Source organism: Maylandia zebra, linkage group LG8 (genome assembly GCF_041146795.1).
Source record: "Maylandia zebra isolate NMK-2024a linkage group LG8, Mzebra_GT3a, whole genome shotgun sequence".
NCBI lineage: Eukaryota > Metazoa > Chordata > Actinopteri > Cichliformes > Cichlidae > Maylandia > Maylandia zebra.
The window spans coordinates 30,964,208-30,982,747 of NC_135174.1; the positions used below are offsets into that span (position 1 = coordinate 30,964,208).

The 18,540-nt window shown below is 39.8% G+C and overlaps 1 protein-coding gene across 1 annotated transcript in view; it reads right to left on the bottom strand.

The window, feature by feature from the left end:
* Positions 1–816: 816 nt before the first annotated feature.
* The window catches only part of LOC143419926 (unconventional myosin-Id-like), a 62,555-nt gene continuing 44,831 nt past the window's right edge, over positions 817–18,540 (bottom strand). The window contains exon 7 of the mRNA XM_076887816.1: positions 817–5,537. Coding sequence (XP_076743931.1) covers positions 5,381–5,537 — 157 coding nt within the window. The 3' untranslated portion in view covers positions 817–5,380. The remainder of the gene's footprint in view (positions 5,538–18,540) is intronic.

The following is an 18,540-nucleotide window of genomic DNA, read 5'->3' on the forward strand; positions in this document are numbered from 1 at the left end:
AATAATAATAATAATAATGGATTGGATTTATATAGCGCTTTTCAAGGCACCCAAAGCGCTTTACAATGCAACTATTCATTCACTCTCACATTCATACACTGGTGGAGGCAAGCTACAGTTGTAGCCACAGCTGCCCTGGGGCAGACTGACAGAAGCGAGGCTGCCATATCGCGCCATCGGCCCCTAAATTCAAGTCCAAAACCAACTGGTAACATTATTGTGGCTCGGTCCTTTTTTAGTATACAGTCTATGTTTTTAATGTATGGCTGTATGTTTAACATCTCTGAGTGATAGTCAGAGTCTATCTTTGCAGAACAGACCCCAGAAATGTAAATCCGTACATTACTTCACATGTACTGGAAACCTCCCACACCGAGACAGACGTTTCTGGGTTAGTTTGAGCTCTGCTCATTCATTTAGCCAACAGATCAGTCAGTCCGGCCTCAGTTAGTCACTGGCCTTGAAGAAAAGTAGACTCATCCCACTCTTTGCAGCAGATAGTCATCCATCAGCCAGTGGATTATAAACCCCTGCTGAGATAGCTGATGATGGCTGGTGACACATTGGCGGTGGGAAGTGGTGTTGTCATGCCAACTGCAGAGGTTTTAGCCGTCTCGACGTCAACCGGAGAAACAGCTGTTAGTGGGTGGATTAACACTGCGCTCTGCCCAGCTATTACCGCATCATGTGTTAGAGACTACGACTGGGAAACAAAACATTAGCCTTTACATCATTTACAGATTAATGACCTCTTATCTGAGCATGCCTGTAGCACATGACGGCACACACATGCAACAAAAGCACAATGGGAATCACTTAGTGAAGCAAATAAATTTATTAATAAATCAATTATTGAAATTGCTTTCATTAAGAAATATAACTAGCATTCATACAGAATATTACAGCATTTCCCTTTAGACGTACCATAAATATATTACAGTATATTTATGGTACTAATGACATCTTACACAAATATGCAAAATACAAACTTAATATAAAATTAGGCACTTGCTGAACGAATGCTGCATACATACAGATTTAGCTTAAAGCTACAGACGACAGAATAAATTACAATAAAGAAAAGGGAATTTGTTTCACTTTGGCTAACATGGATGGGCTTGATAACAGAAACTAGAGACTGCATCTCACTGCACGCCACAATAAAGTGAAGAATGGCACAAGTCCATAAATGTTAACATTCATATTTGATCTTGCCTTTGATTTTTATTCTTATGGTAAAACTTCTAATCAGCATAAAGGAAAAGTAATTATCTTTGATTAGACTCGCACATCAAAGATTTTAATAAAAATCATTAAAGAATAAATTTTGTGATTTTTCCATATTAATAAATCCCGTGAAAACCCCACAGCCAACAACACACTGTGTACATATCCAAAAACATGTGCCATCCAGATCACTGTATTACCGGGCGACATGTCCCTCCATTAAAATGAATGCACAGACTATTTTGTGCTGTATAACATTTATTGCACTAACTGTGCATCAATGCATTTCTGATGCAGTGGTTACATCCACAACGACTGTATGTGTGCTTCAGTAACCTTTGCTAAATCTACAATGCCCAAGTACTGAAGATTATTGTGAAAATGAAATTGCATGTTTGTCATCTACACTACATGACATCAGATATAGTTTTCAGTCATGTTCCCAGTGCAGAGCTGTGGTGCCCAAAACACTTGATCCACTGCAGACCTGCAGCACTAATTTTCCATCAGTTTCAAAACACGTATGTTTAAATAACCTCAAGGTATAAAAAAAACAAAATACAGGTGAATGAAATGTAAGCTATCGGAGGGTTAGTTATGTTTTATATATATATATGTTTTTTAGGTTCTATAATGCTTCCTTCTGGAGCTGAGGGCATGAAATTCTGTCAAAGACAAGGTGAGTAAGTATGTGTGTCAGTATTTACAGACAGTAAAGAGGCAGAGCTATTCTGGATAGGTTTCCAACTTGAATCAATGAAATGGCCCAATATTGACAGGCTGGCTGTGAAGTTGAAGGTGCTGAAGGTTTGATTTGGCCACTGCTCTTAATTCAGAGACTATAATTCACATGTAGTTGTGAACAGAGTGGGTAGTCATTAGTGCATCAGATTTAATAACTATTCGGAAATGTGTAAAATCAAAGCTGGTAAAGACGCCTGTCAGAGAGCACAGGTAAGGTGAGTGTTCCTATAAAGATGTGACAAAGCTTTTCACTGGCTCCAAGACAAAGAGATCTTCTCCTTTCCTTCATATTTATTAAGATCTTTGTCTCTGTATTTAAAGGAGCTTTGTTTCTGATCGTTTATATTTCCTGCCTTGTCTTGTTGCAGGTGTACTCTCCCTCTTTATTGCCACACCTCTCGACTCCAGGATGACTGAAGAATTGTATAAACCTGAAGGATCTTCATCGCCTTGCAGGATGGTACAGCCAGCCTAGCTGAGCAGGCAGCCAAGTGATTTGACCGAGGAAGCAAAAACAGAGAAGGAGGGAGGAATGGGGGCAGGGAGAGAGGAGAAAAGAAGCAGAGCAAGTACAGGAAAGGATCCCGGGCAGGGCTTTGTTCACCAACCCCCTTTAACTTAAGAAAGCAACGAGAGAAGCGCTGAAGTGAGAAGTGACACCGAGTCCATCCTAATGATGAGCGGTGAATAGCCGCGCAGAGAGGAGGAGAGGAGAGGACAAGCCCTGTGGGAGATTACTGCATGTTGGAGGATATGGAGAGCTGCAGTGTTATAGCTAACACACACACACACAGACTTTGCTGAGCTCCTCTGAAAACCACCTATTAGCGCTGCCAATGTCACTTCCTTAATCCACACCACGAATGCACCAATTTCCCCAAACAACTCTGTGTCTTATCAAGCAACAGGACAAGGTCATCCAGCAGAAAAGCTCTGAGGTAAAAATGGGGGAGAGGGGCACTCACAAGCTAATTTAGATAAATGACTTGTTCATACAACACTCAGACACAGTCAGAGAACTGTGGCTAAAACGACTGCTAACAAGTTTTCCTCTCAGTTGTGACGAAGCCTGCCTCTTCAACTAGGGCAGACACAGAGGGAACTCCATTGCTAACCTTGGGCTGTTGTTCCTTAACCCAGATTCTTTCCTGTGTCTTTACACAGAGACAATGCAGCCCTGTGACTGTGGGCAGAATAATTATATAGTACTAAAAGTTTCCGATAATCTTTGGACTCAACAAAAGCATCCGACAGCATAACTGTTCCTTCCCTATTTTAGAACCAACCTGACTTTCATTAGCAGATGTTTTTGGTGACAAATGACAAATCAGAAAGAACCCATTTTAATTTTTATTTTATTAGTATGTTAAGTGCTGCATATAGCTCAATACCTGCGTCTGTGAAGTTCTTGAATGCAGCTTTCTAGCTATAAAAATGTTGTTGTCAAGCATTTTTTTCTTAACAAGTAGAAATGTCATCGGCTGATCAAAATTATGAACTTTTATCAAAAGACCCTGAAAAACCAACTAAATGAGGTTATGTGTGAATGATTTTAAAACTGCCAGAGTCAAGAGTTTTTACTTTTAAGCTTATATATTTGTTGCATGGTAGCAAAACTGTATTTACACAAGAAAAGCAAAGAGTGTTGTTGCTGACTGAAGATGAGCATCAGGCTTTCATCGACTGTAGTTTCACAGCCATCTGTGTTTACAATTCAAGATCTACTCTGCAGGAAGCTTCCTGGTTTTGTTTGTATGTGCACTGCTGAAAACCACCGAAATTTGAATATCACCATCCAATGCACATAAAGACAGATATTGCAATTTTTATGCTGCCACACTTTGTTGTAATTAATCTAAAAAACACAAAAACAGCATATTGGAATGTGCTAACAATGGACACTCACCTAACAGCTTGTAAGAACATTACAAACCAGACCCAGAGCCACTTTCACGCGCTGATGATTAGATTAGTACAATTTGGCTTTTCACACTTTGAGAAGTGTGATTAATTTTTTTTAGTGAGATAAGATGTAAATGAAGTCTCTGAATAGACCACAAAATATACGAAAAGTCATGGGGACAGCAGTCTGACTAAGGACGTCACACCCTTCTGTCCTCGCTCCTTCTTGGTGGCTACCAGCCAGCCTCTCTGAGCCAAGAAGTGAAGAGCGAAAAGAGCTAATCAACACACACACAGACTCCCTCAATCGCACTCACACACACTCACTCACTCTCCTTTGATGAAGGGGATATTTGTCAAGTGGAAGCCTATTCCAAAGGACTAAGGGCCACTACAAGTCATCAGGCTATTCACTAGACACAAAGACAGCAAATGAGAGTGCATTTAGGAGCTGGAGTTCACATGGGATTATACAGTACTGGCCAGTAAGAACATGAAGTCTCACGTTTGGAGAAAATATGGACTGAAAACACTTGTAGGGAACAAAGTAACGCTTATGTCATCATCCACTTATTTGACTTTTGTTAACGAGTTACAGAATCCCTGTTTACACCAAATGCAGTGTAAGTTCTGCATGCACACATATTTGCACTGCTGTTCACAAACAGCACGTTCTAACCTCACATAAGCAGCATTAGCGTGTTTATTATAAAACTGCAGACATCGCACAGAAACTATAAGATTACAAGATTAAAATTAGTAGATTTTTTCCGTGTTGCTGGCTGCAAAGTTCAGGATGTGCTCAACACATCCAGCTCAACACCCTGTGACTAAAACTAAAAGAAAAATGTGCTATTTGATTCTCGCTCACTGTCCTTTTAAGTGATTGTGACTATTGAAACAAAAACTATAAGTGGACAACCTTCCACTCACCGCTTACGCAGGCAAGTCTGCAACTAAAGTAATTATAATTAAAGTTATTTAGAAAACAAAAACAGGTTTCTACTGTTTTAAAGCAATTTAGATGAATCAAAGTCATACATGAATTTTCTCTTACTTAATTTTTTATGGTTTCACTTTTGATGTGGCTCCTACACACGGAGCTGCAGGGATTATGAATTGCTGCAAAGCCTTTGGATTTTATTTTTTTTGTCTCTTATGCAACATCAGTGGTTCTGAGAACAGTTGCTGCATAATCTCCTCTCACCTCCACTCAAAATAATCAATGCACAATAAAAAAAAATATTGCACAAAGCAAATCATTTCAATTTTTGATTCTAAAAAAAGAACGAACACCTCTTTGGTGCATAATCATATAGTGCATATAAAAAAACCCCCCCGCCTAGAATTCAACTGAAAATTCAAATTTGGCATTGCTTTCCAAACTGAGGACCGAGCTGCTCTGTCACATTATTAGCAGCTCTGCAAAACAACACAACAAGTGAATCATCATCATTATTATTCAAGACAGCTTCAAAATCAGCTGCTTTTTCTGTCTCGGCCCACTTTAGTTGCCAGGAACAGCCAGGATGTACCCAGACCGGCTCTTGGTGAAGTCCGGCTGCGACTGGTTGATCTTGGGCTCAACGATGACCGTGCACTTTCTGCCATTCATGCTGCACTGGATGGGACTCGCAATGTTCACCTGCAGCTTCCTCTTCTCACTGTGGAAGGAGAATACAAAGACAGAAATACCTGTTAGAATTCAGACAAATTACTGAACACTGATTAGACGTTCTTAATGAAAATATCTGCAAACATAACCTCGGATTATTAGTCTGGTCATTACAATCAGAAAATATTTGCAGCCTCACTGGTTTCACTGTTTAATGCACAGAGATAAAATAAGCAGATCCATTAGTAACCAGAATGTGTGTACGAGGCAGAGCACAGGTACAAGCCATTAATCATGTTTACTCCATCATAATCTTGGAAATACACCACAGTCACACACACACGCACACACACACACACGCTCATGTTGTAAATGCTCTTACTGTATATGCACAGTCACACTCACGCAGTAATAATAAATCTTGGAGCCACAAATCTTGCTCAGAAAAAAACTCTCCTTTCATAAAAACAAAATCCTTCTCAGTCATGCACACTGTCAGACTCACATATGTACACACAGACACACTTTTATGAAACCAGGTACTGTTGTGCACAACAATGACAGAGCATATAAGACAGAAAAACTGCTTTTAAGTGAGATGGAAAAAAATACCAGAGGGAAGTGATCCAAATATACCGTAAAAATAAAAATTTTTAATTCGTATTTATTTAAAAAGGGACAATGCAATCTAACATAGTCCTCATATGGAGCATGAAACTGATGTGCTGCACATACAGTCTATAGCTATTGCTAATTTCCAGCTCTTGTCCATTGTTGGGCTTTTACATCCACGGTCTACAAACAAAATTACAACATAATAATTCTGTGTAATGCTTAAAATAAAAGTCAGAAAAGATATATGATTAAATTAAGATGTACAAAGTGAAATACAAAATCTAATTAAATTATAAAGTGTATTAAATTAAAAACACAGTTGAAAGACCTCGAGTTGCTTAAACTTGAGCGGCTAACTTGCCTTTTAGTTTTGAACTCAGGAATCAGCTTAAAGGATTGTGGCAGAAGATCAAAGAGATCCTTTGGAATTTTATTCACGTAACACCAACTAACAGATGTCACCCTGGGTCACTTTACATAGAAAGTCTTATAGAGAGAAATCTAACAATCCCCCACTGTGCACTCAAGCAACCACAGACTTATTACAAGGTCAGAAAGGGACAACAAAAACCCCATCAGCCGGTTCATGTGGAGATTTTAAATTTGGAGAGAGGAGGAGAAATCCAGTCTACTAAAGAAAAAAAAGCATGCACTAACTTGCAGTAGTGTACAAAATGTGATCTTTAAGTTTAATGACTTCAGCCGTAAAATTCAAAAACATTATCTGATTAAATCTAGCTGATTGGGTTTTTTTTTTTTTTTTTTAGATTGCTTCATCCTGTCGCCTTGCACATGTGCCTCTGTGATGTGCATTCAGTGTGTCAAAACAGAAACCTGCAACTGGGATTAAATTTGCTGAACGAGGATGAAGCTGCAGATAGTCAAATGTGACGAGCAGGTTTCGTGATGACCCAAGACTCAAATAAGTGTTTGACCCTGAGGAAAGAATTCACGGTGCACAACCCCGCTGAAGAATGACAAGCATGGCATGAATACTTATCATAGAACTAGTTCTTATTACTAGTGATGATTCTCAACATGAAAACTGATCCATGGTGAAATTACATAGTGCACATCCAAGTGTTGAGGGGACCTCCATGGAGTGACAGCTGTGCTGGAAGCAGTCCAGAACTGCACAAGGAGGGAAACCTCCAAGGGGAGATCGGCCAAAATGTGTTTTTTGCAGCAAAGATTCGATCGCACCTCACATTGGATATGTGATGCAGACTAGTTTGTAAGCTGAATCTTTTAAAGACCTGTATGGTCAAGACAGCAGAAACACTGCCGCTGCACCCTGTTCAAAGCCACAGCACGAAAATACACGGGTACAGTAGAAACACTGCACACCCATGTAGGCGTTTTAAATTACTGTGGCTGTAAACGTTACAGACCTACTCTAATGTCTGTGTCATGTGATCTAGTGTCAAATCAGTCTAAACCTAGAAGTGTGACTGCTAGTAGTGTATAAAGCATGCTAGCATTAATAGACAGCAGCACTAGTAGTAGTGGCTGCAGTTAAGTTTTTGCAGAAACTTGCAGAGCCTTTTCTACTCTGAATCAGCCACTGAAAACCATCTGAACTATATTTATATAAAAGGGCACACATAGTATTTTGTTTACATGCTGCTCAAATGGATCATTAAAGGTAGTAAATGGCCAGTATTTGTGTACCAATTTGAAACGAATACTCGACGAGTACAAACTGGCACTGTGCTGGTTTGGTCCTGGAACGTGCTTGATGATCCAGGCTGTCAAATCAAAGCATGTCTGTTTTTCTCACCTGAACCCTTAGACGACAGCTATTCACTCTAACAACAAAAATAAAAACTGGTGTGTAGGTGGACCGTGATGTGAAGCTATTTGCTGGAAATGTCAATTAAATACAACTTAACATGATAGCTGCAGACTGCCTGCACTCATTCTCATCCAATAACAATCACACGATGTAGTATATAAAATATGGATGTAGCCTCTGGGTCTGAAAAGTAAAGTTATTATGGATAATGCATTAAAACTGGTTTCTTTCTAATGGAAAACAGCAAGCAACTTCTCTTGCTAAAAAAAAGTGCATAAAAAAAACTAAGTAAACACTTTCCTGATGATTTTATGGTGTCAGTCACTAGTTACAAGCTGCATGTAATGCTGACAGAGTGCAGTCTTTAAGATTTCTAGTCATCACAGTGAACAAGGCTTTAGTATTACATGTGGTCAAACGCTTGGCAAGTTGTAAATGTTTGCAGTACTGGGCAGCTGGCAGGCTAACAGCAGCCAAAATGTTGCAATGACTCATTCATTTCTGAATATAACTAGATGTAAGTGTAAAACTTGCAATTTCATTTGAGCTAAATGTATTCACTTTGCTTCTAAATATTGAGTATAGTCAGTAGTTTAGTAGTTGACAGGACTGTGTTGCTAAGCTAAGCTAAGAGGCTGGCAGATGCAGACTTATATTCGTGAGTATGATTTTGCTGTTGGACAAACAAATATTCCCCCCGCCCAAAAAACAGAGTAGAAATATTCTTTTAAATGGAAAAATAAGTAGGCAGCTAAATTTCTCAGTTCCTAACTCTTTAACGATAAAAAATGAAGCTACAGGGAGCAACTGAATAAAGCCCTGGCGATCGCCATGACAGAATTTTATATCTGTGTGTGTGTGAATGTGTTTTTAAAGCAAGAATATATGTATGAGATGCTAACGTGCTATGGAAATAAATCGTGATTATGCTATGTGGGTGTATACGAGTGTATGTGGGAGAGAAATGTGTATGATTACCGTGCTGTGCATCTTAATAACCTTCAACACAGTGGAGACGTATGTACGAGCATGTTTCAGCTCACAGATTGAGAAAATTAAGATGAATAACAGAGAAGAATTCATGCAGCTCTGCTGTTGAAGGAATGATCCATATGGTGGTGCTGGGTTGGAGCACAGCAGTGGATTGGCTTTTAGTGCCTGTCACATCTAGTTAGACCCTTTCTGGGTGAACGGGTGCTCTGCCTCGTTTGCTCTTAAACAGGATCGATGACGGGAATCAAAGAGTGAGAAGAAAACGGCATAAATCGTGTGGTTGCTGTTAGCAGAAAGCGAGAGAGAAATCCGAAGTGATGTAAATGTGAGGAGGGGAACGAGAAGATGAGAGTGATAATTGCTCTCTGGTGGAGGGGAAGATGGAAATGTAGACAGGAGGGCTGGCGACAGGAAGCTGAAAGTGTGATAAATAAATATGCATCTCTCTGTTCAGTCAAGTGCTTGTCTTGTCACACTTTCTTCAGTGGCACAATTACCGATCGTGGCATAAACAAATTCATTATCCGCAATTACTGCCTCCCATCTCTGTCCCTGAAATGTGAACCGATAACGCCGACTTGTTGCACAACAACAACAAGAAGAAGAAGTCATAAACAACAAGCGAAAGGCTTCTGCTGCCCACGCTGCACTCCTCTGCAGAGTGTGTGTGCAGCTCTCCATCTCCGCTTAGAGTGGAAAAGCTCAGACTACCACCGATGCTGGTTTCCATGGCAACCCCCGTGAGCTGAACTCCCCCATCTGTCATGGCTGCCAGCCAGGAAATGGGACTGTTGGTGTGAGTATGTTTAGATATGCCTCTCTCTCCGTCCATCTCTACCTCTCCCATCTCTAACGCGCTGCTGAATTGCCAGAGGGGATGCTGTGCTGTGCTCCGTGTGAAGGGCAAACAGGGTTAGGCTCACATAAACAGCAACATACCCACATGTATACACACACATAATACCCTGTAACACACTCTCACAAAGCCAAAATGATCTCAGACACCTTTCTGATCTGTCAGCTCCAAACCTTTACTCTGAATAAATACTCCAATAAAAACCAATAGAAGCCTTTATCTGTGAATAGAAAAACGTGATCAGTTGAGTCTTAAGGTCACTGGCTGGCCTTTCCCATAACGAGCCAGAGCCCCGAGGGTAGACTTGGTCCTTCATTGCATGGCCTCTCCAACTGGAAAATCAATTCTTTCCTTTACTCCAACCTCGCTCCCTTTGTGCGTCTTTGCCCTTCATGCCATGTGAGCCCAGCCTCACTTGCTTCCTAAAGTAATTCCCTTTCACTGAGAAGGATGCAGAACAGGAGGAGAAAGGGAAAAATAAAGAGAAGGTGAACTGAAATGAGTGATTAGATGAAATGGGAGTGAAAATAAAACTTGAGCGCAAAACTGTGGAGGGTCGAGGTCAAGTTTAAGTGTGATGAAAAGGAAAGACAAATATAAAATATGTAGAAAGTCCTATGCAGAATGGTATCTGAAAGGAAAAGTGTTGCAAAATGAAAAAGGGGGGAAGAGATGTTGGAAAGACTATTTTCAGGTCGAGAAGGCAGGATTACCTCCAGTCTGTTAAGCCATCCAGTCCCACTTCTGAGTCATCCCTCTAATAGTGTACCTGGCTGTCCCCCAAGCTTGCTGCTGCTGAAAAATATATGAGCTCTGCAGGTGGGGAAGTGGGGAGGGCCACTTTGCAAAGCTAGGCTTGCTCTAAAGACTTAAGACTTTGAGGACAGGATCAAAGTTGGAGCACAGAACACAAACTACTGCAGGAGCTTAATCAGAGGCAGTGATGGTTTTGGAGTTTTACAATGATTCAAATAGCTCTTACAAAATTGGAGAAGAAAAGAAATATCTGGATAATAATCTCAATCATATTAACATGTGGTTGAAGAGCTTCCAGTGACATCATGAGTGACATATCCTATTTAGCTATATTTGCTTTAAGGATAAACTGCAAGCGTCCAACCTCTCTCTATACTCTGGTCCTAATCTTATTTAACAGGTTATCAAGGAGAAAATAATGCAATGCAGAAATCTCTGCAGCGGTACGAAACAAGGCGTCTTCAAAAGAACAAAAAATAAAGAGCAAAGAGAAAGAATCAGGCTGTGAAAGTGTGCTGAGGGATAGAGAAAGGTATAGATCTGAACAAAAACAGAAAAAAGAAACCGAAACTCCTGCAGGCTGACACACGAGAACAAAAGTTGGGTCTACACTGGAGATCTGTCAAAGCCTCAGCACAGATCTCCTCCTTACAGACAGTCCTGAAAAAGTGAGGCCACCTTCTATATATAAAAAGAAAAAAAAGAACAGTCTCCTTACATCAATATTTCAGCTGGGAGATCACAGAGATCAAGAGAGGAACCTCACGAAGGGAAGGCATGCACAAATGTGCCATATGTTTGTTCCTGACAGTGAGCATGAAGTTCAGGCACCGCAGGCCAACTTGACTGATGGATTTCAGGATTTCTTGTGCACATTAAAGCTACAACTATACAGCCACGACTTTACACACTTTAAAAGCATTCCCTTTACAGTACAGGCACGGGGCATCGTTCACTAACAGTAACTACACACAAATCGGTGCACAAGCTCTTCAAACACACGAATATTTAATCAGTATTTTCCTCCCGGCTTTGTACAAACAAATTTAGAAATGCCACCGGCCGTGCATGAGCACAGACGATGAAGGTATGACAAACATTTAATGCACAATGATGACATCCACAGTTTCAAATGCTTAACGTGTCAAATTCATGACAAAAGCTTCCATTCTTGCTCGTTACAACTTAAACTCTCCAATAGCTGCTTTTGGTCACCCCGTGATCGGAAGGTCGGGGTTTCAAATCCACTGAACGGCTACTCTGAGGTACGCCTGAGCAAGGTACCTACACACTGCTCCCTGGGTGCTGGATTGTTGGCTGCCCACTGCTTCACTGAGTGAAAGGGTTAAATGCAGAGGACAAATTTCCCAACGGGAATTAATAAAGTATACATATTATTAACTCTTATTTCTTAGTTTCAGCCTTTACTGGTTTCATCTTCTCCCTTTAGACAACCTCACCACTTTGGGTGAAGAAAAGTGAAAGTAGCAGTGCCTGCTACACGCAGTAATTTTAAATGCTTGAGATTCACTAACATACACTCAGTAATAACAATAAAATTGTATGGTGTGCATGCCTTATTGATTTTGTGTGTTTTCTGGGTAAAAAAAAAAAAAAAAAAAGATTTCTACACACACCAAACAAACGAGGCCAATTCTCTCTTGAAAAGATGGATGTGCTGCACACCAGAGATGCTTTTCCATACAAAATGGTTAAATTATTTATGTGAGGCTGGACATTTGTTGTGTTGTAGTTTTGACACCCTTTGTATGTGCGGGTACCTTTCCAGCAGCTACTGATATATGTGTTTACAGTACAGCTGAACAAGAACTGTTTTAATAAAGATATCACTCATTAATTATTTATTTATTTATTCACTTCATGCTAAGCAACGCACAACTAGTTTTCCACAAAACAATGAGGCACAGCAATTAGTTAAAGGTATGTAGCATAATAAGTGAAACTCACCTAATTGCTCAGTATGGCTACTTTATTGTTTTCTACAAATTCAGCTTTTTGAGATGCTGCATATCAGCAAAAAATATTACAGTTGTGAATCAGAATAAACAAGGAAGTAAGCAATGATGGTTACCACAAGGATAACAAAAGATAAAGAAATATAATCGCACTGCACTACAAGCAGGCACTGTGAATTTTTTGTGCCCATGCAGAAAGTTTACAGGAATGCCTGCCTTCACCAACAAAACATGATTTATAGTCTTTTCTTGTTTACATCTAAACAATGATGTCAGCCATTTACCCTTCACTCTGCACTCAGAGCCGTCAGATCGGTTGCTGTTACAATGTTCTACGTTACAGAAATGAAACAAGTGTGATTGTGAACTTTTAAAACAGCTTAATCGATTACTCAGTTTTAAAAACCTTTTATAATGTCTTCTTTATACTTACATATTTTGCTTTCATGTTCTTTTGTGTTTTTATGTTTTTGATGTTAGTTTGTTTTCATTTTTCAAAACACATTTCAACTCAGGTTTTAGAAGAGCTATAAAAACAGCAAAGCCCATTACATATTACATTTAGTTTCACCGGGTCATTAGCCATAGACTAATCAAGGGGCTTACATGTCATCATCATGTGTTTCATATCCACGAGATGCAGGTACATTTACGAGGAGATTCGTTTTATTTCAGCTTAACAGTGGAAAGTTGAGATGGTGTTAATAAACATAAATACACTGAAAAAAATAAAGCTTTAAGGTGTTTAGTCCTGTATAAGTTACTTTGAGGGACAGCTAGTCGCTGATAATTGTGCTACCCTTCTCAATCATACTACATAGCCTTCCTCCAGATTACAGGCTTACTTTTTAAAATTTGCATGTCACATTTAAGCTTCTCATCTCTGCTCTGAGACTTACGCATTTAAAAATGGCATATTAAAAAGTAGAGAGAACACAGAATCTGCATTTTTGCATCCTGTTCCACTTTTCTTTTCATTTTCTTTACATTTCCTCTTCCTTATTTGCTACACAGGCTTATATTTAACAGCAGACCTGATACAGCATCTCTCTTCCTCTCACTGTCGCACCGTTTTTGTGTCTCACATGGCTGCATCGCATGTCTCACGTGCCCCCGTGTGCTATATTCACACTGCTGCAGAGAAAATGGAAAGATGCACAGGCCGTGAGGCAGCACAAACGATCATTACAAATACCCGCATCAGACTTAAAATCATTTTTTCCGGGTATAAGGAATGCATACATACTACAGGTAGAGGTTAGTGATGTCCATCTAGAACAAAAACAAACCACACACAGTGATTTAAAGTGCCCCAGTTTAAAGTGACTGAGGTCTGGACTGGTTCAAAGTGTGAAAACTGCCTGAGAGGCTTTTGAGTTCAGTTCTATAATTAGCATTAGTGAGCCCATGTAGAAAAGTTTTGGTAGAACTGCAACTGCAGGGTTGGTGTATTAATAATAGAGAAATGCAGAGGGAAGAAGCAATTCTGATGGCGAGCTAAGTGTGTTGATGGGTCTGAAATGTTTGCAGCAGGACACTTTAGTTCAGTGAAAAATGAATGCTGGTGGAGATATTCCAATTGCAGATATTAGATTCCTAAAAGTCAAAGCTAACAAGTCAGAACCATTTAGATAATTTCCTTTCATCTGGATCTACAGCTTATTCCACATTTTTACTCTACATCTCCATCCTTCCCTTTGTACCTCTGGGCTGGCAAAAAGTGTCCTATTAACTGTTGTAGAAGCAAGGAAAGCCTCAAAGACAAGATCAAATGCAACACTGAAAACCATTTGCAGCAACTGCCCTGGTCGGTATAGAATGAGATTTTGCCATAAGACAGCCTTTGCTTGCAGTGTTTACTAAGCTGTGAAAATGCAGCAAGCAGGCATATCTCCTTTCATGTCTTTTTTTTTTTTTGCCTCACCCTCACCGTGCTTTCCCTTTTCCCGTTGTTATCTATTCTCCCTGCTACAGAAAGAGAAGAGCTGTTCTCACAGTGGGAAAGATCACAAAGTAGGTCATTTTGAGAACAGGGTAAAAATGCACTGACAGCGAAAAATGCGATCGATTAAATCTGGTGTGGGGAGGAAGGAAGGAAGAAAAGAAGTTGGTTTTCAGTGCACATGGAGAAGTGGAGTTCAGAGGTGAAGCTGCGCAAGTGAGGCTCACATCAAAGCGATCTATGCAGCGGCTGAGATTCAGTCCTGCTCCAGGCCTTTGGACAAGACAAAGAAGAGGAATGTTACAAGCTATGGAAAAGTTGCCGCTGCATAACACCGTAAACCACTTTGTTCATCACACTCCCAAACATGTAAGATGGTATATTATTCTCGTTCTGATGCATTGAACTCCCATAAGACAAATTAGACTTCACAATATTGTGAGAACTAGACTCCAAAACTCCCAGGAGAAGCTGCATGAAGTTTGATGATACATGAACAGTAAACACGAGCTAAAAAGGCCTCTTCTTGTTAATATTCTAAGCGAGTGTTTCTGCTTCTTTATGCGCAGTAAGCGAGTTCTGGAGCGCTGCAGTCGGGGAATAGAGATGCCGACTATCAAGGGCCGTCGAGGGTCAACTGTAGTGACTGAATAAAGTGCCTTTTTGTGATCCATAAGTGTAAAATTTGAGAATTTCAAGCATGTGTTTCCCAGTTTGGGCTGAAATCAAATACAAGAGCTTAAAAAACAACAATTTAACAGCTGCTGTGTTTTCTGATGAAAAGTGACTAAAGCTCAGCAGCTGCGCGTCTCAGTTTTCATCTGTTTTTCTTCCTGCTCTGATTCAGCACAGAACTGCTGCCATTATCCTGCGAATGAGTCTGTGGAAGTCTGAGACATGTGTGATTGGACAATTATGTTTAAAGCTTTGGAAGGAGAAGATCACTGAATCACATTTATATATTAGATTGTATATGAAGGATGGATTTAGCCACCCTCATGGCACCCAGTGGTTTGAGAACCTTTTCCAGTAGTCACTTAGAGATGTTGTGGTGTGATTTTAAAGTTATTTTATGGGTGAAAAAAGCACAACAAAGCTTTTTTTTGTGTCAATATGCACCACAGTTTTATATAATTTAAACTTATGCTGCTCTGATAAAATCATCTGACACCTAGTCTAAGACTAACTTAAGCACCGATACCATTTAGAACAAAAGGACCAAAAATGTGTGTTGACTACTGGTAGGACTGCCACATGACATCCTTATTCCCTGAGGACAGCAGGTGAATGACTGCCATCAATAACATCTACTTGCACAAGCTGTTCACAGATGCCCCAGTTAAACAAAAGGACAGACTTCTCACCTCTACATTTCATTGTTTAAGAGATCAGTGTGAGATGAAAAAGAACCGGAAATGTGCAAAGCAAAAGCCTTGTTCTCCAGGGGGACACTGTCGCTGCTCCACAGATGGTGGAGGCTATGAAACACTGCAGAGTCATTATAGCCACACAGCAGGAGGCTTAAACAAGCCTGTGCAGGAGGTCAGCTCTGTGTCAGATCCTGTCACTCTCTTTGTTCTTCTCTTTATACCGTGAAACCAGCGAGTTAAACCTTACTCACCAATCACCTGTGCCTTTGGCATTTCACTGATCGCATCTCAAGGCTCAGTAGAGTTTACTTTAAACACATTAGGTCAGTCAGTACATTGGTACACACTGACTCAGAGCAGATAACAGAGTCAGCCTCAATTAGCTGCTCATTACCAAAGCGTGACTGCTCACTTGTCAAGTGGTTACGCCTCCACTTGTGTTCATTAAATTCAATCAACGTATCAATCAAAGGTTCATCCATTTCCATATACTGCCACAAGACTCTTCTCTTTGCAGTGGTAGGAAAGCTGACATGTGCACAGTAAATCACATTAACAGACACGCTAATTGTCTGAGAAAGACAGGACTCATCGTTAATTCTAGGACAAGAAATGTAACGACGGGTTTAACTCATTTTTCAAATTTAAGTTATTTAAAAGGTAAAAACATAATTTTGGGAGCACAGATGGTCAGATACCAAATCCTCAGAGCAAATAATCAAGAGAAAAATATGCACTGAGCAGGCAACAGAAAAAGTTTGAAAGACTTAATTCAAAGAACATTTTTTCCCCACTTTCTATAAGTTGCAAACTCAATGAATCAGTCCAGCAAAAGTCCTTAAGGATGTGACTATTCCTGAGTGCTCAGCTGGAGTAAACAGTATTGAGAACTTTTAACCAATAGCTTTTCCCCCGTCGTTTAAAAAGCTTATCAAGGTATTTTTAACCAGAATGCGCAAAGTATTAAAAATATTAAAAGGCAAGAAAACCTGAGGCCAGTTTCATTAAGTTAGACACTAACTAGAGGTGGGAGAAACCAGAGGTGGGACCAAGTCATTGTTTTTCAAGTCTCAAGTAAGTCTCAAGTCTTTATCCTCAAGTCTCAAGTCAAGTCTCAAGTAATGTCAGGCAAGTCAGAGTCGAGTCTCAAGTCACTGGTGTAAAAGTCCGAGTCAAGTCACAAGTCTGAAACTTTGAATTTCAAGTCCTTTCGAGTCTTTAAAAAAAAAAAAACGAAAAAATAATGTTGCAGTTATGCTAAATGTAAATATTAGACCATGTAATTTTAAAATCTGTGTTTTTCTCAACACATGACAAAATAGTGAACTTAGAAAATATACACAAATTGTGAAATTGCACCTCTTTAAAATGCAGCTCAATTAAACCTAGCTCCAAGAATAATTTTCACCGACAGTTCTGAGATAAGCTGCATGTTATTCTTGGATGCGGTTGTAGGACCAGCTTTAAAAATCGCATGACAAAAATATCATACACATTAAAAAAAACTGTATCACCAACGTAGCCTGGACAACATTTGCTAGTTAGATGAAGTCAGCTATCTCATCTTAGCATATTTATATGCATATTTATAATCATACGGTTCTTGGAGTGAGTGCATACACTCATGAAGTTTAGTAACTTCAGGTCACTGCAACAAGCCCAGGTACAGTTTACCGACGGATGGGTACAGGACCTTGAACTGCACCGTGTAGAACGAAAGACCATCGTACGTATCATAAGTTTACCAGTCTCACAAATCGTCGTCATAAATACACATTCCTTAACCGTTTATTAATAGGACCTTTGAGCTCAACGGTAATTAATTAGTAGTGGAAATAATTTCTGGTAGCATCACAGAAATGTAGCAGTGACAATAATACTGTATGCTGTAATCGTACTGGGCAATTAGTGATACAAAAAACCTGTTTTATCCTGTGAATAAAAGTATATGTTTTTGTTAATGCACCATAATAACAGAAGCGAAACGCAATATTGTGTCAGGACAATTCACTATTTATGCACAATAAACAAAGGAGCATAGCGCGACAATTTCTGTTCAGCGCCAGACTTGCTTGTAACCTATATCACTAATTATGTTATGAAAATGACGTATTAACTACTAAAAAACACTGACCTTCGTGTAAATGCTTGGAGCAGACTAACCTGTGAGCTGGAGTGTTCTGGGACGTTATATTTGATCTTTGAATGGCTGCAATCCAGGCCATCCGTCGCGTCTTTGTTACTTCGGAAACATGGCTTGAACAATTTCTCTTCAACGACGTAATCCGATAACAACCGATCTCTTTACCCGTCGGCTTCCCGTGGCTGTCATGCGACCGGCTATTGCAGTTAATAATACAACGGCTTCTTGACATTTTTGTGTTTCTTTTTATTGCTGTATAACTGATTTTAATTGAAAGCCTGCGTGCGCTAGTACCGCTTGCCACGAGTTCCCAGAATCATTTGCGGTTCTACCCGTGAATGACGTCACATTTTCAATCTCTATATAATATGCATGTTAAATTTTATATTTGGGGTAAAATATCAAGTCTTTTCAAGTAAACCGGTTCAAGTCCAATTCAAGTCCCAAGTCATTGGTGTAAAAGTCCAAGTCAAGTCACAAGTCTTAGAACATTTTTTCAAGTCAAGTCTAAAGTCATAAAATTAATGACTCGAGTCTGACTCGAGTCCAAGTCATGTGACTCGAGTCCACACCTCTGGGAGAAACTAAAAAGATCTGTTGTACGAA